This window comes from Triplophysa rosa, linkage group LG11 (assembly GCF_024868665.1).
Source record: "Triplophysa rosa linkage group LG11, Trosa_1v2, whole genome shotgun sequence".
Lineage (NCBI taxonomy): Eukaryota > Metazoa > Chordata > Actinopteri > Cypriniformes > Nemacheilidae > Triplophysa > Triplophysa rosa.
In genome coordinates, this window is record NC_079900.1 from 19,104,826 (window position 1) to 19,131,322 (window position 26,497).

At 38.2% G+C, this 26,497-nt stretch overlaps 2 protein-coding genes across 3 annotated transcripts; one reads left to right on the forward strand and one right to left on the reverse strand.

Annotated features, from left to right (window-relative positions):
* The first annotated feature begins 380 nt into the window (after positions 1-380).
* Positions 381-20,651, forward strand: nprl3 (NPR3-like, GATOR1 complex subunit). Its single transcript, XM_057345711.1, has 14 exons — positions 381-944; positions 1,149-1,218; positions 10,627-10,665; positions 11,484-11,616; positions 12,341-12,415; positions 15,777-15,930; positions 16,016-16,097; positions 16,427-16,564; positions 16,767-16,923; positions 18,548-18,654; positions 18,777-18,906; positions 19,141-19,330; positions 19,425-19,617; positions 20,090-20,651. The coding sequence occupies exons 1-14, from the start codon at positions 749-751 to the stop codon at positions 20,253-20,255; spliced, it is 1,830 nt and encodes a 609-aa protein (XP_057201694.1). The 5' UTR covers positions 381-748; the 3' UTR covers positions 20,256-20,651.
* A 111-nt stretch (positions 20,652-20,762) lies between these two features.
* Positions 20,763-24,705, reverse strand: mpg (N-methylpurine DNA glycosylase). 2 transcript variants are annotated; one of them, XM_057345709.1, is made up of 3 exons: positions 24,053-24,705; positions 21,532-21,736; positions 20,763-21,258 (listed from the first exon to the last, which is right to left on the reverse strand). In XM_057345709.1, the coding sequence occupies exons 1-3, from the start codon at positions 24,296-24,298 to the stop codon at positions 20,825-20,827; spliced, it is 885 nt and encodes a 294-aa protein (XP_057201692.1). In that variant the 5' UTR covers positions 24,299-24,705; the 3' UTR covers positions 20,763-20,824. The 2 variants fall into 2 exon arrangements, with proteins under 2 accessions (XP_057201692.1, XP_057201693.1); XM_057345710.1 differs by lacking the exon at positions 24,053-24,705 and adding an exon at positions 22,414-24,046.
* Between the last annotated feature and the right edge of the window lie 1,792 nt (positions 24,706-26,497).

A 26,497-nucleotide genomic window follows, 5' to 3' on the forward strand; every position in this document is an offset into this window, starting at 1 on the left:
TCGCGGAGACTTTTTCTCCCTCGAACGGCTGCATGGTCGCACCGGTGCGACCTCAGATTTTTCTTAGTCGCACCATTAATAAATAAATTCGCACTTTAGAGCCCTGTAAGTCTATGGAATGTCCCCACTAGTATTGCCATACAAACGGTGTGTGTGTGTTAAAAATAATACTAGTTATCCATCAAGTAAAAACGTGCTTACCTCATGTAAAACAGGAGCATTTGCCACAATCCAAAGAGTTTCTAAATTTGCCATCCTAAAATTCAACTGCCAAAAAAGCATTAAAAAGTCTTTAAAATGTTTAAAATCTGAGAAAAAAACTACCATTGAAATGAATGAGGTGTGTGGCGGAACCATTATATGCTGTCGTTATGATTTGCACGGAAAGTATATTGTGTAACACCAGAACATTAACGCACGGGTTGCGCCAGTGCTCTACATTTCTGATTGTTAATAACTTTTATTTATTTTAAATGCTTAACCTTATTGTCTGTTAGTGAACATATTCAGTGACAACATCCGGTGACTGCTGGATTAACAAAAATATGGTTTGCTGTCTAGTAAATGATACTCGTAACTGATGTCAATGTTGTGTAATAAGTTAGCTAGCTTGCACACTATCAAATTTACTTCTGCATGACATTTGTCGCGATGACAAATAAAACTGATGTTACACTCATTGCGTTCCACATATTCAGATATTTAGCACAAGCTTCTCGTGATTATATTTGAGTGAAAAGGCGTCAGGATGTACAAGCAGTGGTCTGTAGATTCAAATCCAGACGCGAAAGTAATGGGGAAACGGTCAGAAATCAGATTGCAGCAAACTGGAGAAAAAACAAGTCCCATTAGCGTTATCCTGGTTAGTTCTGGCAGTAGAGGAAATAAATTACTTTTCCGATACCCATTCCAGAGGGTTTCTGAAAGCACTTCATCCGCAACGTGTAAGTCTCAGTTTTTTCTGCATGTTGTTCTAGACTTTAAACTTATCACCAGATATGATAACAGCCACACCTGCCGATTCAGTGATTGACACGTAGTTAATGATAATTTCAAACACATTTCAATTATCAGTCATATTACAATCATAATATATACAGAGGAAATGTGTTCGAGACATTTTTAAATAATGTGTTTTTCCATTCAAGCAAAACAGCGGAGTCCATATGTGCTGAATACCTCAGGTGATTCTACAGAAGACCAGGATGGTGATTCAAGGTACTATGCAAAGAAATGTTTTAACGATTCCCTGGTTATGTTTCACCTTTGTACATATTGATAGTTGATAGCATTTCAATACAAACATCGACAGCATCTTCAGACTTTTTTATTAAAAACTGCAATAGAATGTGCCAACATAGTAAGCAGGAAAAAAAAAGTATATATACAGTATATATCCACCACTTAAATCAACCACAACTGTCCATACATCTTGACATCTATGTTGTTGTGCATGACATGTTATACACCCTGGTGGCCTGTTTAGAGAACACCAGCGATTTGGTTGTGTTCATTCTGTCTGTTATTCGGAAGGTTTCAGATTAAGCCAGGACTAGGTTTTAGTTAAATTAGGTAGATTTTACAAATATGCCTACCTACAACGTTAGTGGTGTGCATCTTGAGAGACCTTAAAATGGCTCAAACATGCATTTTAGTCTCGGACTAGACTTAAGCCAGGACACCAGCTATAATAGTTAAATTGATTTTTAGTTTAAATCCAAAAACCACTTTTATATATTTGGTTTATATAAAAACCATAGGGATGTGACAATATCAAAATCTCACTGTATGGTAATACCTCGGTATAATGCCCACTAGGGCTGTGCGATTTGGGGAAAATATCTAATTGCGATATTTTTGACAGACATTGCGATTGCGATTTGATTTGCGATTTTAACTTTTCTAATTCAAGCTTCAATTCAATATTGTTGTGTGGAGCACAGTATGGGTATAGTTACCCTGAAAGAAAACAACAAAAATAAAAACATTTAATTGTTTCCATTAAAACCATTACAAAATTAATTTTTGTAGTGTGCTTTGGGCATTATTCAAATAGGGCTTACTGTTGTTCAATTGGTTCCCAACTTCCAGATTACATCACACCAATACAATCCAAATACCAGTGTACACTATTATAGTTTCCATTAAAACAAATACAACTCCCATTGTAACCCTTAAATCCATAACATTTTCTATTGTGTTAGTGAATTATTAAAATAGTTCATAGTTTACATAGGCTGATTTATTATTGTTTAAGTATGTGGGATTTTTTAAAACAAGTAAAAAATGTGCTGAATGTTTAATTTCATCCAAGTGAAATTAGCAAAACAGTTAGATAGAATTTACATTTGTTTGAAACGCGGAGCTAGGCGTGAGTTTACACAGGGTGCGCGCGTGCGTCAAGCCTCGTCCATATTGCCAGATGCCCGAGCCGGACTCAAGTACTATAAACGTCATTGTAAATTGTAAAACGCTATAGTAATAAGGAGTCGTTACTTATGGGTTATATATGACAAATGTCGCGAGCGCATTATTACAAGGCGAGAGCGCATTCTTGTCATACGAGCGCGCGAATCTCTCCGCTCGCACGCCGATTTCCTTTGCTCGTGCACAAAACTGGACGCGCGCTTTCAATTATACGCTGCTCTCTTATGAATTTTCTCTCCTCTCGCTCAGTGAGCGTGTGCGCACTCAAAATGCGTGCCGTGCGTCCACGAATTAGTGGTGGGCGATACTGCAAAATTTGGTATCGATCCGATACCAAATACATATAGGGTCAGTATTGCCGATACCAATACCAATACGATACTTTTTACTTAAAAAAAATACTTTTGTGTAGGGGGAGCAGTATGTCATTGTTTCTCAGGTGAATGAATGATCAATTCTTTAGACAATATTTTTTATTAATGTATTGAAGTCACAACGCTTCTCTTCCTCTCGGCCATCCTGATCTCTCATTCAATGTGCTATCAGCTTCGCTCACTCAGTTCGCTGCTCCTCGGCGCGTTGTGTCAGTGAGTCACGTGACGACACAACAACGAATCGCAGCAGGAGGGGGAGGAGTAGCAAAGTGGGCCAGGATGTGAAAGCAGCGTTTGCTCAGGATTGTAGAGGTAGAAGACACGAGCAAAGTATAATGAACGTAGAGGTGAGATATTTAAATTAAAATATCGATTCAATTACAATTGTATCGATCTGATACCAATACCAGTGTTGGCATCGATACTATCGATATTTAGATCGATCCGCCCACCCCTACCACGAATCCTTTGGTACTCTGCTCTTCGAGAGGTCCTCCTGTGTGTTCCAGGCATTATAGGCTGTCAAAAGTAGTCAACCAATCAGGGATAGGCTTCCACGGCGGGCCAATGAAAACGCGACCTCTTACATGGCATCTTATTGGTTGAAAGTGACTCGACGTTTTCAACGAAGCAGATGGATCCACCACGTTCTCAGGTAACAATATTAATATATTTGATGCAACATTATTAGTCAAATGTGTATTAGAAATGAACGGGGCATTAGGATGCTTTGTAGGCTACATATAAACGTCAGTTTAACTACCATGTTATTCAGACAAAACAGGCCAACACCCTCAAGTTCATGTGGTCCTCATGCATGTCCTACACTAAACATATATTGTCAAAATAGTACTAAATTGATTACCGAACAATTTAGATTGGTGTCTTAAGTTAGCTTTATTCTAAAATAATATTTACTACAAGTAACGGTACATATCAAAACAATAATAGCACTGGAGCATTTGAAATATCATATAATATTCTATACCTATTTGGTTATGCATTTAATGCGTTTGCAGACAGACACTGTAAGTGTTCTGCATTCAGTGTTCCAGAAGTTCAGGGCACAAACTGAACTTCTATGCAATATACCAAACTCTCCTTACCGTTCATTTATAATATACACTCACCTAAAGGATTATTAGGAACACCATACTAATACGGTGTTTGACCCCCTTTCGCCTTCAGAACTGCCTTAATTCTACGTGGCATTGATTCAACAAGGTGCTGAAAGCATTCTTTAGAAATGTTGGCCCATATTGATAGGATAGCATCTTGCAGTTGATGGAGATTTGTGGGATGCACATCCAGGGCACGAAGCTCCCGTTCCACCACATCCCAAAGATGTTCTATCGGGTTGAGATCTGGTGACTGTGGGGGCCATTCTAGTACAGTGAACTCATTGTCATGTTCAAGAAACCAATTTGAAATGATTCGAGCTTTGTGACATGGTGCATTATCCTGCTGGAAGTAGCCATTAGAGGATGGGTACATGGTGGTCATAAAGGGATGGACATGGTCAGAAACAATGCTCAGGTAGGCCGTGGCATTTAAACGATGCCCAATTGGCACTAAGGGGCCTAAAGTGTGCCAAGAAAACATCCCCCACACCATTACACCACCACCACCAGCCTGCACAGTGGTAACAAGGCATGATGGATCCATGTTCTCATTCTGTTTACGCCAAATTCTGACTCTACCATTTGAATGTCTCAACAGAAATCGAGACTCATCAGACCAGGCAACATTTTTCCAGTCTTCAACTGTCCAATTTTGGTGAGCTCGTGCAAATTGTAGCCTCTTTTTCCTATTTGTAGTGGAGATGAGTGGTACCCGGTGGGGTCTTCTGCTGTTGTAGCCCATCTGCCTCAAGGTTGTGCGTGTTGTGGCTTCACAAATGCTTTGCTGCATACCTCGGTTGTAACGAGTGGTTATTTCAGTCAAAGTTGCTCTTCTATCAGCTTGAATCAGTCGGCCCATTCTCCTCTGACCTCTAGCATCAACAAGGCATTTTCGCCCACAGGACTGCCGCATACTGGATGTTTTTCCCTTTTCACACCATTCTTTGTAAACCCTAGAAATGGTTGTGCGTGAAAATCCCAGTAACTGAGCAGATTGTGAAATACTCAGACCGGCCCGTCTGGCACCAACAACCATGCCACGCTCAAAATTGCTTAAATCACCTTTCTTTCCCATTCTGACATTCAGTTTGGAGTTCAGGAGATTGTCTTGACCAGGACCACACCCCTAAATGCATTGAAGCAACTGCCATGTGATTGGTTGATTAGATAATTGCATTAATGAGAAATTGAACAGGTGTTCCTAATAATCCTTTAGGTGAGTGTACATTTGATTAATAATGTTGCATCAAATATATTAAAATTGTTACCTGAGAACGTGGTGGATCCAGAGGCGTATTAAGACCTCATGGTGCCCCCCATCCACCCACCTACCCACACGCAAGAATCCACTCATTAAAAGGTTTATATATTAAAATATTTTTTAAGAATGAAACTCAGCAATTTACAATGTACTATTTTACAAGAATTACACATTAACATGACACTTTTGTAGAAAAGAACACGAAAAACAACTCTTTTCATCAAGCATTTTTAACAATTAGGCCTACTGTAGTTAAGAGGTCGCGTTTTCATTGGCCCGACGTGGAAGCCTATCCCTGATTGGTTGACTACTTTTGACAGCCTATGATGCCTGGAACACACAGGAGGACCTCTCGAGAGCAAGAGTACCAAAGGATTCGTGAACGCACGGAACGCATTTTGAGTGCGCACACGCTCACTGAGCGAGAGGAGAGAAAATTCATAAGAGAGCAGCGTATAGTTGAAAGCGCGCGTCCAGTTTTGTGCACGAGCAAAGGAAATCGGCGTGCGAGCGGAGAGATTCGCGCGCTCGTATGACAAGAATGCGCTCTCGCCTTGTAATAATGCGCTCGCGACATTTGTCATTATAATAACGCCATACATTACGAAACAGGCTGTGTATGCGCGTCAAGTTTAAACGGCTCGTCCGCGAGACGCGCAACGCGGGGAAGAGTCGCGCGAGTATGACACAGGCTATGTGTGCGGTCTTCTGAATTGGACGGTTCTTTAGTATTTATTTGCCTAATGATCGATCTGACTCTGCAGATGCCATAATAACACACACTGTCTCTCTCCTGCCTTCTGTATGTTTTTTTTTTTTTAATGACGGACGTTTATGCAGTTGGCTGGGGCAGTGCTGATTAGGCATAATGGAGTTGCGCTCACTCAGTTGGTTAGCAAGAATGCCACTCAAAGCGGGCTTGGAACAGACGCGTTTCCTATTTTTCACATCGCTTCCACATCGCAGCCTCTTGCGATTAGCAAATCGCAACGTCTCACATCGCGATTGCGATTCGATTTCGATTAATCGTTCAGCCCTCCACGGCACAATATTTATTGCTATTTTTAAAATGACAAATGATGACTTGGAAATGTGCCATAAGCATCCCCTTTTTTATCCTCTAATCATAACTGTTGCTTAGAGGTATGAGTTATAGGATGAGATGGGTCAAATGACCTTTTATAAAATAAAATGATTGCACCAGATGGACCTTGCCAAAGGTAACATCTATTATTTTTTCTAACATTCTCTCTGTTAGGCCCGAAAGACCTATTGTTTCATACAGTCATGTGACCACGATAATATTGAGACAATTTTGCTATTGGGATCACACGATATCCATAATATTGTAACACCCCTAAAAAAACACTAATAGTTTATAAATATAATCATGGAGAGGCAACATAAATACTTGATATTATAGTATGAGATCCTGACATGGGGACTCATTTATAAAACTCTGCGTAGATTTCATAGAAAAAATGTATGTACATACAAAAGCTACATTTTGCACCAGAATGTGCGCAAAAATACCTTTATAAATCCCAGTCAGAGGAAGATTGTACGTGCATCTCCACCCTGTATCCTCCCCTAAATCACCATATGGAGTTTGCAAAGCATAGATTTATTATGCATAACCTCATCTTCATATCATTTCCATGCATATTCCCATCCACTGACACCATGTTTAACATCGCCAAAGGTGACGCTAAGACACTAAGTATGAGATACGAATTATAAATGTCATTTGTGCCATACATATTACATTGCTAAAAATCATCCAGTGTTATTGTTATGTTTTAAAGTAAATATATCAAAATATCCATAAAAACAAAACTGGCCAAATAGTATTTTCAGTTGTTTTAAACACTACAAATCAAATTACATTTTTGCAGTTTTGATAATAAGTTGAACATCTTTGAACTATTTTTAGTGGAAAGAGATATTTTGCAGTGAAAAAGAAAGAGATTTATTGCAGTGTAAATACAATTGTCTGACTCGGCGCGTAACTGACAGAGGATTTTAAAAATGAAATGTGCAAATCTTACAGTTGTCTTAAGTTGTATATAGGGCTGAAACGATTCCTCGAGTTACTCGAGTAATTCGAATACAAAAAATCATCGAGGCAACAGCTTTGTTTAATCCATTTAACTACAGTACACACGGAGCACTGCGTTTCCCCACGGACCGTTATTACTAACGCACAGCCCGCTAAACTCTATTCATGTTACAGGGCTCTCAAGTCTCATGCATTCACCGTGAGACACATGCATTTTAATCTGTTCACGCGCTCACACGTATTTCTCATGCTGATAAATAACTGATAGCTTATTGAAATGGTGAACTGCTCTTTTACTTAGTTTTAGTCTATTTTGCGAGTGAAACTTGTTTTCCGGCTGCATTGAGTCCATAAAACTAGATGCGGACTAGTGGATGCCAAATCCTGTTATTTACACATGTCATCTGTCTGTTCTGCGTGTCTGAGTGAATGAACTGCACAGTTTAACGTGCTACACGCGTGATGCTCATAAATTTGCCTGCGTCTGCGCTTTATGAGGACATGAACACACAAACTTCATCTCCAGAGTTGCTCTTGAGAGTTTATTTCAGAACATTTTACTGAGTGAAGATAGCACACTAAAAAATACACATCTTCCGACGATCACATTTGTAATTAATAATAATACTTTATGTAGTTTAATATTATTTATTTGAATGAATTAAAAGAGTCGTTTCATGTCTATCCTTGAATCACTTAACTCATCAAGGTTGATGTAGGATATAGAAAGTAATTAGTAGGGGTGGAGCCGAACCCGAATACGGTATTCGGAAAGGCACAAATAGCGTGTTTTTTACTAATACTTATTTGGAACAAATACTTAAAAAAATATTTGTATTCGGGAACAAGAAAAACTTTATATCAAAAAGCTGCGTTTTCTCATGAGACCGCAGTGCATGCCCGCATGAGTGAGTGAGTGAGTGACATTCAGGAGTCGGGGGGGAGGGGGGTAAAAGAGGTGACTGACACAGGCTGCTCCACACAGCAACAGAGAAGGCTCGGCTGAGCGAAAAAATACTTCACTGCGTGCATCACTATTTTTGTTGAATAGATTTTTGTACCTTAACTGGGTTCCGGAGGCAGTTTATAACTTTCGGGAAGCGGAGTTTGATCGGGAGATTATTCCATTACGCTGCATTATTGACGTCTGCAGTCGGGTGCTCTCATGTTCGCTCTGTTTACGTACACTATAACGTAAATTAGAAGTGTAACGCAAAAAAACTGGATTTTTACGCCTATTTTGAATTTTACTCGAATACAAATACTTTCCCCCCTCAACAAATACAGATACAAATACCGGCTGCTTTGCACACCCTTAGTAATTAGTAATAAGTAATTAAATACTTTTTGGAGAGAGTAACTTGTACAGTAATCTAATTACATTATCGAATGTGTAATTAGTAACTAGTAATTAATTACTTTTTCAGAGTAACTTACCCAACACTGCATACAACACGAGTGATGGTCGAGGATGTATCTGCGTCTGCACTGTATGAGGATGTGAACACATGAACTTCATCTCCAGTCAGAGTTGCTCTGAGAGTTTATTTTATGATCGTTTTACTGTTTGAGTGAAGCTATCTGCAAGCAAGCGTCTTCCGAAGACCCGTCAAAATAAAAGTCCCGTTAAATTGAACACTCAGACAAAAAATACTCTGGTGTACTCTAGTATTTGCTTTTGAAAATTGTAGTGCCCTTGTAGTGAATTGATAAACACTGTATACTATAGTAAAGTTCAAAAACACTATAGTATCTAAGAATTTTACTGCAGTTTACTATAGTATACTACAGTAATTTATGTGGACAAATATACCACTATTATATAGTTAAAAAGGAAAAATACACAACTGAGAAATATTCAAACACATTTAGGTAATCTAAAAATGATACGGCCCTAATTTATTCATCTGTATGTAACATTAATGTCTTTTGTCAGTTATCTGCCTATTCATGATGAACTACACTTGCACATTTTTATTTAATGATGACTACAGACGATTTATACTCCTACAGTTTGGCCTTTGCTACCAAACTTTAAACCTTTCTAGCACCAGCGCTATGTGCAAAAAAAGTTAACCTACAGCCTTAACACTAATAATAATTACTGCTTGCCTTTGTTTTATAGCAGTCACGGAGAGTAGGCCTATAACCAAATTCAGGCGGCCAAAGCGGACACTAGTTAAAATGCTTAGAAGCAAACTTGACCAATCTAGATCCGGAACAATTATATTGAGAATTCAAATGAAATATCATTTTTTTATCATTGGACAAGTAATTTTTGTACTCGGACAAGTGAATGACAAGCTTACTTGTCCGAAGGACAACCACTTTTGACAATGCTTAATGTCAAGCCCTGTAAATTTATATAATTTTTGTTTAACTTTTACATAATGACTTGATGTCATTTCAGTTTGAAATTCAGCACAGCGAGCCAAGAACATGCCTCTAGTCTAGGGAACCTAAATCGTCTCATGGGCCAGGAAATCTTCATCGTCTCTAAACACTCTTTCATTCCTAAGGTTGCCATAGTCCTCCAGCAATGCAAGCACATCCATCATGCAATACTATGCAAAAGTGTCACCGCAGTATTTATGTTTACATCGATCAAATTCAATCCTTTACACCTTGTCATTATAATCAGACAATGAGTGGTAAACCCATACACCTTGAGATCATTAGAAAATGAAAGTTAAGGGAATTCAATTTATGTACTTTTATTTCATTATTTAATGCCTTCTATTTATTTAAATTGGTATTGTGACCATGCATGTATTTATAATTAGAATGCATAATGAGGATTAAAAGTTATTTGTCTGTTTAATGTAATCGGGGTCTAGAAGCAACTTCTCAAGTTCAATACGTTTCATTTCAATCATCTCCAGTCAGTCCCTCGACTCACCATCGGTGTCGCCAAACTGCACTGTCTCTAAAAAGTCTGTACGCAAGGGTCAGAGTTTGCGTGCAGGTGCACAAATTTTCCCGTCAAGTTTGTTTTTATAAATCCCATCTTTTGCGTAGGAAGTGGCATACGCATCTTTCAGGGCATGTTTTGTGCGTACGCAACGGTTATAAATGAGTCCCCTGGCCTTTCCGGCCTTCAAGACACATCATATGGTAACACTTCACAATAACAGCACACAAAACAGTTTCATTGCCAGTACATATCCATACAGAGGACATCTAAAAACAATTAGGAACAGAATATCAATAAATAAATTATAATGTACTTAAGTTAACAAAATTAGAATATTTTTCGAATCATTTCTTTATTTGGTTTATTTTTCACATTCCTGTGTTATGCCTTATTCAAAATTTGTGTGCTGCATTTAGTTTTTTGTTGTTTTCTTTTGTTTTTCTTTCTTTGTGGCCCTATTCCTATTTCAGAGAACAAACTCCACTAACTGATGAACAGTTAGTAGCAGGGTAAGATGAAACCACCATTCTAAACCACCTCTCCTTTTTCCAGTACACCCCATTTTTTTACCTTTCCTCTCTGGCGTACGTGTTCTGTTTTGTTCACATATTTATTCAAATTGAAAATGTAATCGGAGAAATTGTGGGTAATTGTTTTGTCTTTAAATTCATAGTATCAGCACCAAATAGCAATGGCAATTTTTTGTTTGTACACCACTTTATAAAAAGTTTTTTAAATTGAAAAACAGTATTATGGGAGAATCAGTTTTGCAATCATGAAAAAATATGCATAAATGTATAGGTGATGGGCCTGCAATAATGCAAACTCACACTCTTAAAAAAGTTCACCACTGATCGAGATTAAAGGTTTAAATCAGACCACTCGTTTTTGCTCCATGGGCTTCCTTGGGATCTGAGTCACTTTAAAGGCTTTATCTGGGTTGGATATATCATGAACAAATTAATTTATATCACCACAAATCTGTCACTTTCTTTTGAAGATTCACAACTCTACCAAGGAGTTCTACCTACTCTTCCATCATCACTTATTCTCACTTATAAGTGCCTCTGTAGAATTAATTGTAACTTTTGGATTCAAAAGAAAGTCAAAGACTTTACCAAAGCATTTGCTGAATCACTCTTTCCATGTACATTCCCTAGAAACTAGAAAACTGGTTTATAATTCTTATTGAATACTAGATTAGTGCTTGTAATCCAATCAGATCCTCCAGTGTAATTACACCAAATTCATTCATTTCAGTGTAAAGCCTCTTATGATCTCTGTTCTTCATTCCTTTTTCTGTTATTTATTCTTTCTCATCATAAAGGTTTTCTGATATCATTCTCGCCACCATCTTGGCTACCAAGTCTGATATGTGCGGCAAGAAGTTTGAACTCAAAATTGACAACGTGCGCTTTGTGGGTCATCCAACCTTACTGCAGCCACCGCACAATATTCAGGTGAGAGCCTGCCACAGTTCTGTAAAAGAGATGACATGCAAGCCATCTAGATAGAAATAAGTCCGATTTATTAACTTCAGATATCTGTTGTTGTATTGGTGTTAGCAAAGGTAATGATATATTTTGAAAAGTGGAATTTGGGGACCATGTTATACTTACATTTTGAATAATGCATGAATACACTGATGTTAAGTTGCTCTTTGCCAAGTCACCAGAGACTGCTATGATCCCAGGCCAAGAGCTCCACCTTCTGTCAGAGAGAAAATATGTTCTGATGCCAAAAAATGTTCAAATACCCCCCTCCCCATTAGCAAATGCATTGTATTTGCTTGTAAAAAAAGATGTACAAGTAATGTACATATATGGAGAATGTGATTGTTTCTCTTTTGTTATCTCTTGTATTTATCCAACTATTAGCTATTATTTTGTGTTGTATGTTTAAATGTTATATATTTATTGCACAAAGTTTTAATGTTTTAAGTTCAAGAAATGACACCATGATTTTCTAGGGTTGTACTATTTTCAGGATCCGATTCAAAGCTGACCAGTATTCTCTATGGAGCATTGATAAATTTACTGTAAAGATCAAACATGAAGTACAAGGAAAACATATTCATATTATGGCTCTAAATTGATCAGAGATGTTCATTTGTGTCAACATATCGTATGAATATGATTATGAGCACAGTCTAATTGTATTCATTTATGACATTTGCTTCCCCAGGTTTCTAAAACCGACCCCTCCCCCAAAAGAGAGCTGCCCACCATGATCCTGTTTAGTGTCGTTTTTGCATTAAGGGTAAGAAAAAATGAACATATTAAAGCTTGAAATGAAAAACAAATATTTCATTTGAAAAGTCACATTATCGTCCTAAATAGTTATGACAAATGTTCTTTAGAAATTAAGAAATTAAAAAACTACAATAACATGCACCATGTCTCATGACCCACATATGCGCCACATAAACAAATAAAGCAGGCATGGTTTAGGGTTTTCTTTTTAAAACGTAAAAACACTTACAACATTATTTGAGGAAGAAATTACATCACCATTTAAACAAAATAATGGCATTGCATTAGATCAAAATTAACACCTAAAAACAACATCTCACCTAGTGGCATTTACTTTAAAGATTTTTGGAAAGATGTTTGTTTAATTGTAAAACAATAAATACTATAAGAATTAAGGATATTATGTAGGCCACACAGTATACTGACACTTAATGGTTATAAAACCTGGTAAAACGTGTCTAAAGTACATAATATTACGAACACTTCTGGTTACTCATTTTATATGCCTTGACTGATTATATATACTGCACATTTAATATAGACACTATTTTAATTTTACTTAGTTCGAAGGTTAAGAAAATGAGTTTCAAGTAATGGGTCTAGCATATTTTGTTTACAGATGCCCCTTTTATATTTTGCATTTATCTTAACGCAATGAAATTTATGAACACGTTTTAAAATGCAGCTAAGTGTTCAAATACTTCATGTGGACACTTTATAGTGACTCAGCTGTTTGTGGGGGGATAGCTAAGGTCAAGAGGTTTGTCTTAGTTTCCCAGAATGGGTGTGAATTGTGATAAACGTCCAGCATGCTGTCTATCACACAGGCCGACAGGGGCAGGACCTTCTCTCCCCCTTAATCAAACTGACCATGATCACACCCACCCCTGTGCCAGCATGACAGAGTGCTGAGTCACAGATGTAGAAAATGCACACTCATGTTCCTATCAGTTCTGCACCATAGCCCCACTCCCTTTCTCTGGTACAACATGACTCAACAAATTTACCATCTGTGCACTTCTTAATCATCATACATTAAAACCTGGTATAATAATTGCACATATTTTTACATTTTAATTAAATTCATCAATTTTCTAACGCTTAACAATTTTGCATTGTTGCATAGCAACAAAGAAAAAAAAAACATTTTAGCATGAGAGACATGAGGAAAAGCTGTATAAAAATAAGGTAAATTTCTATAAAAGCACATGGGATTTGTATACAAGTTTTCCATTAAAAAGCATCAGCACTACTAACTGTAAAAATACGTGTCTCTATAAATTTGTGTTCGGACTAGGGATAGGTAACGTTGCCGAAACCCGGTATTAAACGGGCCCCGGGGAAAAATTATGAAAGACCGGAGCATCGATATACTCCGCCCGTATCGGTTCTCGGGGGGGAAAAAACGTATATGTTATTGCTACATTAACGTTATCTTGCACAATCGTTTGTAATTTTCAATAACACCAAGAATTTAGTCTTTGGTGCAAGCATATTCGTTATTCCCAGCAGAGCGCGCGAGGCGGCACGGCAAGTCACGTCACGTCACGTGTCTCTCGCGCAGTTTGTGTCTACACAGCGCGCACACACACGAACAGCCGCACAGAAGAAAGACGCTCTTAATTCGCGGCGATGGCGGAGAGAACTAAACGTTCAAAAGTGTGGTTACACTTCACCAAAGTTGATGCTAACAGTGACAATGCTCGTAGCCACAAGTGCAACAAAACCTTTGCTTGTAAGGGTGGAAACACAAGTAATCTGTCAAAAGTGCATCATGTACAGACAGAGAGATGCACTGTTTTTGACTGCTTAGCCCTTACTTATGCCCCATCTACGTCAGGTATGTCTGCTGAATGCTTGAACATTCTTTATAATATGTGCTAATGCCATTCATCCCATTTAAAACAAATGTAAATTCGATCTAACTGGTTTCCATAACCTTACCTTAAAATCTATGCTAATTCCACATGGGTGAAAGGAAATGACACATTTAATCCATTTTCTATTAGTTAACTTAAAAAAAATAAATCAGCCTATGTGTGTAATCATTTATTATTACACTGAGAACTAAAATAATTCAGTGCGGTATACACAAAATAAACATGTACAAATACATAACTATTTAGAGTAAAATTACCCTTTAGAAAAAAAATATGACAGGGTCGATAAGGATTAAGGAAGAACTTGTGAAAAAGTTGTAAATTGTTTATTTTATTTATTTATTTTATTTATTTATTGTTAATTATGTTAATTCAAATAAAGCAATGTTAATTCTGTTCCTAGTTTGTTTCTTTTTATATCAAAAAGTACCGATAAGAATACCGTTAAAGTACCGGACCGATAAGCAGTATCGATAATAGTAATACCGTTAAAATTTTAACGATACCCATCCCTAATTCGGAATGTTATGTTCATAGCACAAAATAAGTCTCAATATATGGTCACAGCCATACATGCCATGTGATACGCAAAAGCTTTATACATGCATTTATAGATGCATTTACATGCTTTATACATTTATAAATGCATAGTCTGACAGGCACATTACGTTATAATAGTCTGGGTTATTTAATGGATGTTTATATAATATAGCAGAATTTAAGGGCAGGGCATTGTATATAAAAAACCTAGGGAAAATTTTATATTTTGGATATAAAAAGTGCTTCAGTTCTGTGAGAAGGACACTTAAGAAAGCTAAACATTGGTTGGAAAACAAACAAGGTTGGAAGAGGTTGGACAAAACATTTATTTTGTTAATACATTAAGTATAATAAACTAATAATAATCAACAGGCATTTATTAATTTAGGTTAATCTAGCATTAATTAATCTAGGTCAGGATTATTATAGTTTACTAAAACTAATCAAACATTTCTGTTAATTTAAATTGAATTATACATAAATATTAATTAAAAAGCTTAAACTAAATGAAAAGTAAGACATTTTTTCCTTGGCAATAAACTGAAATAAGTTTAAGTTGAGGCACTAAAATTATTAACTGTACATTTACAGCTAAACTAAATTAAATAAACTGAAATTTAAATAAATTAAACCTGTGTAGCATATAGCAACACAGATAAAACAAACTGACATAAACACATAAACATTAATAAAACTACAGTAAACGTAACTCTGATCTAGGTCATTCATAAATATACTATAGGTCTTTGTTCATTCATTGTCATTAAATATAATAACTACTAATGTCAATTCCATTGAAATGTGAAAAATAGTGTTTGTATATGTAGAAATTAACATTAAACAAAGTGTTGGGATAAGATGTACTATAACTTAATTTGACTGTTTGCAATAAAGTTCTCTTCATCAATATTAAAATGACCGTTTTTCTTTCTTGTGCTGGCTTTTTAGGCCAATGCCGACGACTCGGTCATCAACTGTATGCATAATCTATCTCGCCGCATTGCCATAGCCCTGCAGCATGAGGAGCGCCGATGTCAGTATCTCACCAGAGAGGCCAAGCTCATGCTGGCTGTGCAGGATGAGGTCACCACCATGACTGATAGTAATGCTCGTGTTCCCTTAACATGTCTATTGTTTACACTGCAAAAATATCTATTAAAGGTATTACATGATTTTCACCACTATAGCGGACGGCACCCCACAGTCCCCTTTTCGCCAAATCCTTCCCAAGTGTAAATTAGCAAGAGACCTTAAAGAGGCATATGACAGGTGAGTGTTACTCTTCAAGAGATAACAATTCATCATTTATTCACCCTCATTTCATCCAAAACCTATACGACTTTCTTCTGTGAAAGATATTGTAGAGGAATGTCTGGGGGTTTTGTGTCCTGTGTTGTTTGGTTACCATTGTTCCTGAAGAGTCAGAAAGTCATACAGGTTTGGATTGACATGAGAATGAGTAAATTCTGACAGAATTTGTATTTTTTGCTATATGAACTATCCCTTTAAATGTACATATTATGAACTATTTGGATTTATAAGGACTCTCTCTTGTAATTCCTGTCATGATAATGTTATACATTGTGTATTATTCTTAGCCTCTGCACAACCGGAGTCGTGCGGCTTCACATTAATAACTGGCTGGAGGTCAGTTTTTGCCTTCCACATAAAATCCACCGGGTGGGGGGGAAACACATCCCGCCTGAGGCTCTTGAGCGCAGTCTTAAAGCCATTCGGTGAGTTATTGTGTCTGTATATCTTGATAAAGAGACAATTGTGCCATGCCCATTCAAACATGTTATCATTTTGCAACTTCCAAAAAGTCCATGAGCTTTGACACTGCGTTCTGTCTTTGCGCCTTCCGCTTTCCTGCGTTATAAAGAACAAGTGTTATTTTACTCTCTGTGTAATGTGGATTGTGTGGTGTGTTTCCTGCAGGTCGTATCATGCACTGCTTCTGCTGGATGATGAGAAGTCTTTGCTATCTCAGCTTCCTCTGGACTGCTCTCCTGCTCTGGTGCGACTCATCAAAACCTGCTCAGCCGTGAAGAACCTGCAGCAGCTGGCGCAGGACGCCGATCTAGCTCTCCTACAGGTGAAAAGCTATATTTCACGACTGTTCAAACAAACGTGCAGATTTATGTTTATCACATTGACAAATGGAAGCCACAGAGAAAAGCTGCATTTTTGCTTCAAAGGCAGCTGTGAAAATGCTGTACTGACACCTACAGGCCATCATAAACAACCAATGCATACAGTGCATATTTAAAGAGATACTTCACCCAAAAATGAAAATTCTGTCTGTTTACTCACCTTCCAGTTGTTCCAAATCTGCATAAATTTAATTGTTCTGAAGGAACACAGAAAAAGATATTTGGAATAATACTTATAACTAAACAGGTCTTTGACTCCCATAGTAGGTAAAATTACTTTATCATTTTTTTTGTTCTGTTGAACACAAAAGAAGACATTTTGAAGAACGTAGGACAGCAAACCGTTCTGTGGCCTTTTTGACTACCATTTTATTTTTTCCTACTATGGTAGTCAATGGGGGGCAAAATCTGTCTGGTTATAAGCATTCTTCCAAATATCTTTCTCTGTGTTCATCAGAACAAAGACATTTATACAGATTTGTAACAATTCGAAGGTGAGTAAATAATGACAGCATTTTTATTTTTGGGTGAAGTATCCCTTTAACAGTGTTGTTTTTAAAATTGCCTTTATCGTAGATGTAAATTAAATGATACTTTAAAGTAGATATAAGTATTGTTCATCAATTAGTTATTAAAGGGATAGTTCACCCCAAAATAAAAATTCTGTCATCATTTACTCACCTTTGAGTTGTTCAAACTCTGTATAAATGCCTTTGTTCTGATGAACACAGAGAAAGATATTTGGACGAATGCTTATAACCAAACAGTTCTTGGTCCCCATAGGCTACCATAGTAGGAAAAATTACTTTATATATTTTTTTGTTCTGTTGAACAAAAAAATAGATATGTTGAAGAATGTAGGACAGCAAAAAGTTCTGGGGCACTTTTGACTACCTTTCTAATTTTTCCTACTATAGCATAGTACAAGCATTCTTCCAAATATCTTTCTCTGTGTTCAACCAAACAAAGACATTTATGCAGATTTTGAACAACTCCAGAGTGAGTAATTCATGACAGAATTTTTATTTTTGGGTGAACTATCCCACAGACACATTTGCTATAGTATACTCATACTGCCACCTAGTGGATAGATTTGATTATTCCAAAAATAAAGTAAGGTTGAAGGTTGCGCACAAGCCTATCTACAGCTTATATGGCATAATGTTAATTATCACAAATATTCAATATATATATTTCATTTTTGACTTTTCAGCTTACAATTGAATAAATTACGGCACTTACAATTAAGTAAACATTTAATAATGTGACATTTAATATGTTTTAATAAAAAATAAATACATTTTACGAATATAGACAAAAGAGACAAGACGTAAACATTATGGCCCGGTTTCACAGACAAGGCTTAGCTTATACCAGGACTGTGCCTTAGATACAAACTTTGTGTTTCTTTTAAATTCTTCCCGTTTACTTACAAACTTCATTGCTTTCCTGTATACATGATTTGTATGTTAAAAAAAAACGTAAATGAAAGTTTTCTGTGTTTGTGTGGATCCTGTTGACCAGAGTGCACTTTGTCCTTTGCTAATGTTATACTCCCACCTACAGGTCTTCCAGATAGCTGCACATTTGGTGTATTGGGGCAAAGCTATCATTATCTATCCCCTCTGTGAGAACAACGTGTATATGCTGTCCCCTCATGCAAACATCTGCATGTGAGTGAACACCAGAAAACTGTTTGTTGTTGATGTTGCGTTATACACCTTAGACTTAAAGTTTTTTCATTGTTTAAAGTATTTAGACATGAAGGTGGAATTTGTTGTCTTCTTTTCCTCAGCTACTCACCTCTTGCAGAGCAGTTCGCTCTCCAGTTTCCAGGTCATGACCTGCCCACCATGTTAGCCAAGTTCTCACTCCCCGTGTCTCTGTCTGAGTTCAGGAACCCGCTGGACGCCCCTGTGCATGAGGTTAGTGTTCAGAGGAGCGTTTGCGATATAGAGAACATTATAGTCAGCAGAAATACTGCAAGTTGATTTATGTGAACTATTTACACGTGAAATGTTTTTCTCTCTTCCTAATTTAATTTGCTGAGACAATACTAACTGAGCAAACATAGGTTGACTTGCACATAGTGTAAATGAACAGACAAACATGGCACCTTTGAACTCATGATGTATCAGACCCTGTATATATCTCAACAGGCCCAGCTCATTCAGATGGTGGTGTGGATGCTACAGCATCGGCAGCTATATCAACTCCACACATATGTTTGTCTGATGGTCCCGCCCATTGAGGAGGAGCCTGGACTGCAGGAGGAGGAGCCACCCCTAGTCACACGCGTTACGGGCCGAAGTCTGAGCACGCCCAGTGCCCTGAGCTTTGGTTCTCCTAGTATGTTGCCCATCTGACACTGATTTATGACAGAGTAATGTTTTACACACAGGGAAAAGGTCACCGTATCATTTCTCTCGATTTCTCCGTGCAGCAAGCAGCGATGACATGACTCTGACGAGTCCCAGCATGGAGAACTCGAGTGCTGAGCTGCAGAACGGAGGAGACTCTCCTCTCAATAAGAGAATGACAGAGACCTTGCTGGCCAGCCTGACTGAACACAAGCGGCAGGCCATCCTCCGCGTCCCAGCCGCACAGAACCCAGAGGACCTGCGCTTGTTCGCCAGGTGACAGAAGTGCTCTGAAAAGCCATTGTAGGGTGTGCTTAAAGGGATAGTTCACCCAAAAATGAAACCAATTGATCTTTCTTCAATTATTCAGCCTCATGTCATCCAAAACCTTGGTTTGACTTCTTGGATAGTGAAGTTCTTCAATTGCTAAATTAGCATCTTCTGTGTTCTACAGAAGAAAGAAATGACATGAGCATGAATAAATGAAGATGAACTATCCCTTTAATAATCTGAATTTATATTTGTAGTCACAAAGATTTTTGTAAGAAATACAAACCTGAGCTGATTTTATATTTTATAAAACCATCAGGTCCTCATCTAGCATGTAATATCAAGCCCCAGTTAAAACAATTCAAAAACTGAATGTACATATACGCACTAAATGGATGACCTGGGATGAATAGTAATACTAAGTGTAATCTGAGTTATATTTCTGTCAGTCCTGCTGAATATTATCATTTTTCTTTAGGCTGCTGCATTACTTCCGAGGCCATCACCACCTGGAGGAGATCATGTACAATGAGAACATGCGTCGCTCCCAGCTAAAGACTTTATTTGACAAGTTTCGGAGTGTTTTAGTGATAACCAACCATGAAGACCCCATCATTTCACTGTTCCAATCCCCACCAGAGTAAAAGAAGCGTTCGGCTCACTCAACCCAGACCTGAGGAAACTGTGATGTGCTGCACTTCATCAGTGGCTTTATGGCTGATTTAAGCTGAGAGTAATTTGTCAAACTAAATGCAGGATTGAAAGGGTTTTACAAGAGGCTTATGCAATAAACCATGCCTTATCTACTGTATATAGCTCAGTTGACCAAAGATGTCTCTGTTTTCACAAAATGATTCGGGGGGTCGTGCTGTGTGGTTCACACTTGGGACAGCCATAAAACGGATCGGTTCAGTTTTCCACCCAAGCATCTCCTATTTGAAGGCCATTCCCAGAAGTGTTGGATCATTTCCTCAGACAAACGCGACAAAAAAATAACACGCCGTGATGATCATTCCAGACCACAGGGCTGGATGCCTCAGAAAGAAACCGAAGCAGAGAAAGTGAAGAAGAAGCCTGGACAGAGTTTGTAAATCCTCAAGGTGCAAATGGCTGCCCAAACATCTGTAAAATCAATAAGCTCAAGAAAATGATTTTAATTAAAAACCATGTTTTTATTAAGCAAAAACACACACTCGGAACTGTTGAAAAATTATTAGACTGTCCTTTCCGTCTTGCAAAGTCCCAAAACAGACGAGTCTGTGCAAGACTGTGAGCCCATCTGACGCTCTGCGTCTCTGTTCAGCACGCTCACACACGGGTGGCCTCTCAAATAGAAGCGCAGTGGTTTCATAGCCCATTCCCCATGCGACTCGACTCCGATCCGCGGGGCAGACACCACCTCTCTGTCACAAACAGAGTCGTCTTCTGGTTCCCTCTCAAGCCACACGTCTGTATCGGTGGCCAGATCCCTGCGGTCAAAGCAGCGCTGTATATCTAGTGCTTGGCACAACTTGGATGGGCCGTTGCACAGTTCTTTGTCCTTAAGGGTTTTGGCTCCTTCCTTGCGTTTGGCTGCTCGCAGGCCCCTCATGACGTCCTGACCGCTCAGAGGCTCCAATGAGCGCAGAAGCACCGCCGCCCCCTCCCCTGCACACACACACGAATACGGCAGTTAGCAGGCTCCAAACTGTCTCCTTCCTGTTGGCTCGTGTCTGTGTGCATATGTTCCTTTCTCTACTTAAAAAAAAAGCATTTACTCAACGTGCCAGTTTGCCCTATAATGAGAAACAGTTAGAGAGAAAATTGCACCACAACAAACACTTGTTTCCTGCCGAGCTAGCGGTGAGGAACCTGCGGTCGTAGCCTTCCGGCTCTATCTGCTGTGCGTGTGGTCAGTTTCAGTGGTTTGGGGAAGCTCACCTCTGCTCGACACGTTCATGCAGAGGTACATGCCGTAGATGGGATAGACATAGATGGTTCCAGGCTCCATGAACATGGCGGTGTTCCTCTCTGTACGTTTTCCTCCTGCCGAGTGGGACGCCTTGTCCTCCCCACCTAAATATGCCTCGGTTTCCACGATCCTTCCTCTGAGCTCTTTGTCATCGGCTAACTTCCTCACCAATACCTAAAAATATACCAAAGATACCAGATATCACATAAATACGAATGCATTTCACATTTGACAGTTCACCCAAAAATGAAAATTCTGTTATCATTTATTCAGCCTCTCGTCATTTCAAGCCTGTACGAGTTTCTTCTGCGGAACACAAAAAGGATATTTTGAAGAATGTTGGTAACATTCTTCAACATATCTTCTTTTGTGTTCTGCAGACGAAAGTTTGAAATGACAAGAGGGTGGATAAATGATGACAGAATTTTCATTTCTTTGGTTGAACTATCCCTTTAATGTTACACGGACCTCTCATCTTATTTCCAGCAGGTGGTGCAAATGTGCCAAAATGTTATATGAACTAATACTCAAATGACGCAATTTCTATTACGATTGCTCGTTTGAGAAAATGTAGCCATATAACTAGTATTTTTGTTCTACAGACATCTTAAATCATGTCATTTTCTAAGCATTCAAATGGGCAGACTTGAAAACAAATGCCAAAATAGCATAAGAAACAATCGAAATGGATGCTTTTGTCAATTCACTTCTCTTGTACAAGGTTTCTGGATGAAAAAACCAAGAGGAAGATGGAGCAAACACAAGGCCGATGTGAATGTTTGTGTAATGAGCTCAACAGAGTGTGAAAGCCACAAGTTGCACGTTCTGTAGGCTTCGGTGCATATACTCACACACTGGAGCGATGCCTGGTCACACTGAGGGAAAGAAACACCCATTATGGGTCAGGCCGGATGCTCTTATGCTTCTCGTGTCTTTTTACAGATCCTACACACCCGCATAAACAACAAGCAAGAGCAAACGTTGTTGATTTTTATGTTCTTTTTGTGAATTGTATGCGGGTGTAATGACTTAAGCTGCCTTCTTTCTGTTTAAAAGCTGATTAAAATGGAAATGAGACCCCCTGTGTTTGAGTGTATTCTGTGCTTTGAATTCTGGAAGACTTCCTGCCTTCTATCTGAAATGTTTCATGGGGTTAAGGTTTATTTGTGACGCTTAAATGTCTTTTGTTCTTACAATGTGTTCCCGTTACGGAAACAATCATGCTGCTACTACAGATATGGTGTGTACAATCAAAATGGAGGTCAATATAGTCATAATCGATTCACAACTATTCATATTTATATTATACATTATATATAAATATAATGTATAATAGCATTATATTGAGAAATATTTTCTTTCACTAAAAAATCAAGTCTGCATTGGACTGAAGAACACTCGCTCTCTTGAGTATGTGAGTGGGCTGTTACTCATGTTTGGGTGTCACTTCATGATTTCAACACGGGTCCTGTGAATAATTCATTTCAGGCTCAGGAAATGATTCTGTCTTCTGACAGAAATGATCAGGAAATAATACCATCAACAAGTGACTTAAAGGGAAAGTTCACCGAAAAATTGAATTGAAATCCTGTTATGACTTACTAGCCTTTTAGTCATTTCAAACCTGTATAGCATTATTCTGCAGAATAAAAAAGATATATTGAAAATGGTGGTAAAAACGGTGGTACCCATTCACTTCTATTGTATAGACACAAAACCAATGCAAGTCAATGGATACTTTCGTTGTCTGGTTTCCGACATTCTCCAAAATATCTTCTTTTGTGTTCTGCTTAAGAAAGAAAGTCATACAGATTTGAAATGACAAGGGAGTGAGTAAAGATGATGACAGAATTTACATTTTTGCTTGAATTATCCCAATTATACTGATGTCATTAACATAAACATACTAGACGTTACAATGTTTTAATTCTATTTTGTAGGGATTCTAGGGAATGCCTATAGCTTGTCTTAAAACTACGAAATATAACATGCTGTTATAAAATGTGTAATGATGCAAAAGCACTATTAGCCATTTTGAGGCTGATGTTTAACCTGTTACAGTTCTGGACCAAAATAATATGTTTTGCATACATAATTTGCACCCAGCTGAAAGTAAAGATGTATTGAGTCTATTCACATTGTAAGCATGAATTCCAAACTTGAACAGGATTATTATGTCGAACTTCAGGTGCGGGTCTGTATTAAGGAATTGACATTAAAACCTTTATAAAATAGCATTTGTGTAGTTTTGGGTCTTACAGCAGGATTAATAAATCCCAACACATTACCAGTAGAGAGTAGAAACCCATAAAAAAGCATTATAGTTTCCAATAAAACCTATACAGTTCCCTTTATAAGCCCTAAATCTATTGTCAAATCCCATTATGACCATTTCTAGCACATTTTAATACACAAATAAATGTCAATTAACAACTTACTTCACAACTAGCATTCACCGTTCTCAACAGGTAAATTTTATACCCATCTCACCTTGCCGAGAAAAGCTTTAGCCAGATGAACACATGGCTGGTCGAAGAAGCTGTGCGTCAGTCTGACAGCATCATCTCGCATTGAGAAATAAGGGCTGAAGCTCTCATCTTTACTCAAGCTTTTATGGACACTCTCTGAAGACTGACATTGAACTGATCTCTTGGGAGCTTCGCCATCAGTCTGACCCCCGGGAGACTCTGAATGTGGTAGTAATAATAACGACTTCTTTCTTTTCCGTGTTGTCATGATATAAATATGTAAACAAAAATAACCGCGACGGGAGGTTTGTTATGAGCTTCCTGCGCACATAGGCTACAGCGGTTTAACATGCAAGACGTTACGATTGCCAAATTAAGATGATTATAGAATAAAGCTTAAGCTAAAGTTAGCATATGATCATTTATCATGTAACATTAGTCTTTATAAGTTATCACATAGCAAAACGATACAATGATGCAACATGTTTTGTTTGTATCGGCTGTTTTAGATAACTGAATAAAAGTAAAAAAACTGCCTGATGGTGTGAAAATCATCTACTGTCCCTCGTGTCTTCAATCGATGCAGTATATTCAGAAATATAAAGTATCTATAACAAATTCATTCCTTTATTCAGATGGATAGCATGTGTTCGCCTACCATTGGCGAACGCAAAGTACTCTGGGAGACTGTCTTAAAGGGCCAGTGTTACGGCTTTTTCTTCTGGTGTTGGTTTTGTTTAAGGAATGTTCAGTCCTGAAAAAAAGCAATTGTTTGTTCTAAAGCTTTATTGTCTAGTTGCATTTGCTCTCTGTTTTTTAGTTTTTGCCTGTATGCCAGTATTTAACTTGACGTAAATCACATTGAGCAGATATATATAATAATCCAAAAACTAGGTATTTTAATAAATTATAAAATAGCCAAGTGTAGATTTAATACAGTGTTTTAGTTTTATTGGGGACAGTTGAGTTATATGTGCTGTTATAAATTGTGTATATAACATTTTGCCTTTATGCACTGACATACTGTAGAAACTGTATTAAACACACACACACGTTTTCAAGTGTGTAACGTTCCCCCTGAATACACGTATTTCATCCCAAATAATATAAAATAAGCATTTTTCACTGAGCGGAGGGGAGGGGAGAGCTGGCATGGCTTTAAAGTGGCAGCGTGCTGTGCAACAGCTTTAATGGGACTCGCAGACTCTCTAACTGAGCCATTCTTCATAGTCCCAGCATGTCTGTCGTCAAAAACGTCAGGATCACTCCTGCACACCTGGCTGTGTGCCTATGGATGCTCCCAGAGGACACAACCACAAGCTGAAAGGTTCAGTGAGGCTGTACAGAGGACATCGAAGACAAAAAACTGTCCCAGGCCTCCCATCTGACTCCTCTGTAGCCCCACCGAAGTCTTTGAAGTGCATGCAATATGTTACAGTGCTTAAGTGAGGTAGCGGATATATTATTAAGGTGGCTGCGTAAGCATCATTATTGCTCAGAGAGGGGATTTTTAAAAACGTCACATAAGAACGTCAACTGGCAAGCACCAGTTCAAATGATAGTTTCTTATATTTCTTTAAAAATATATTGGACGCCATGGTAATACATAAAAGTAGAAATCAATTCCTCAGTGCTCTTTAGGGTCAAGTGTATGTGTGTGTGTGTGTGTGTGTGTGTGTGTGTGTGACTGTTTGTGTGTGTGCGTGTGGTCCTGGTTGTTGTGCGTTAACCACTTGGTGTGTGTGTGGTGTCATGTTTGTATATCCGGTGGGCCTAACGCTGAATAACACACACACATGGAGGATACGTGTCACCGTGGGGACCAAAATTGAGTCGCCAGGGGAAAAAAGATAATAAATTGTCAGAAACAATATTTTTTACAAATCTAAAAATGCAAAAAGTGTTCTATGATCTTTAGGTTAGGGATGGGTTAGGGATAGGGATAGAATACGTTTGTACAGTATAAAAACATTACGCCCTATGGACGTCCACGGGGATAGTCCACCAAAGCTGTGGCGTGTGTGTGTGTGTGTGTGTGTGTGTGTGTGTGCGTTCATGTTTGTATATCCGGTGGGGACCTAAACCTGAATACACACAACACATGGGGACTCGTGTCACTGTGGGGACCAAAATTGAGGTCCCCAGGGCAAAAAAGCTTATAAATTGTACAGAACAATATTTTTTACAAATCTAAAATGCAAAAAGTGTTCTAATGATCTTTAGGTTTAGGGAATGGGTTAGGGATAAGGGATAGAATATACAGTTCTGTACAGTATTAAACATTACACTATGGACTGTCCCACGGGTATAGTCAATCAAGCCTGTGCGTGTAGCTGTTTTGGTTGTGTTGTGTTGTGTGTGACTTTGTGTGTGTGTGTGATCTTGTGAGGTGCAGGTTGTGTGGTGTGTGTGTGTGTGTGTGTGTGTGTGTGTGTGTGTGTGTGTGTACACTAGGGTTGCCTGTGTG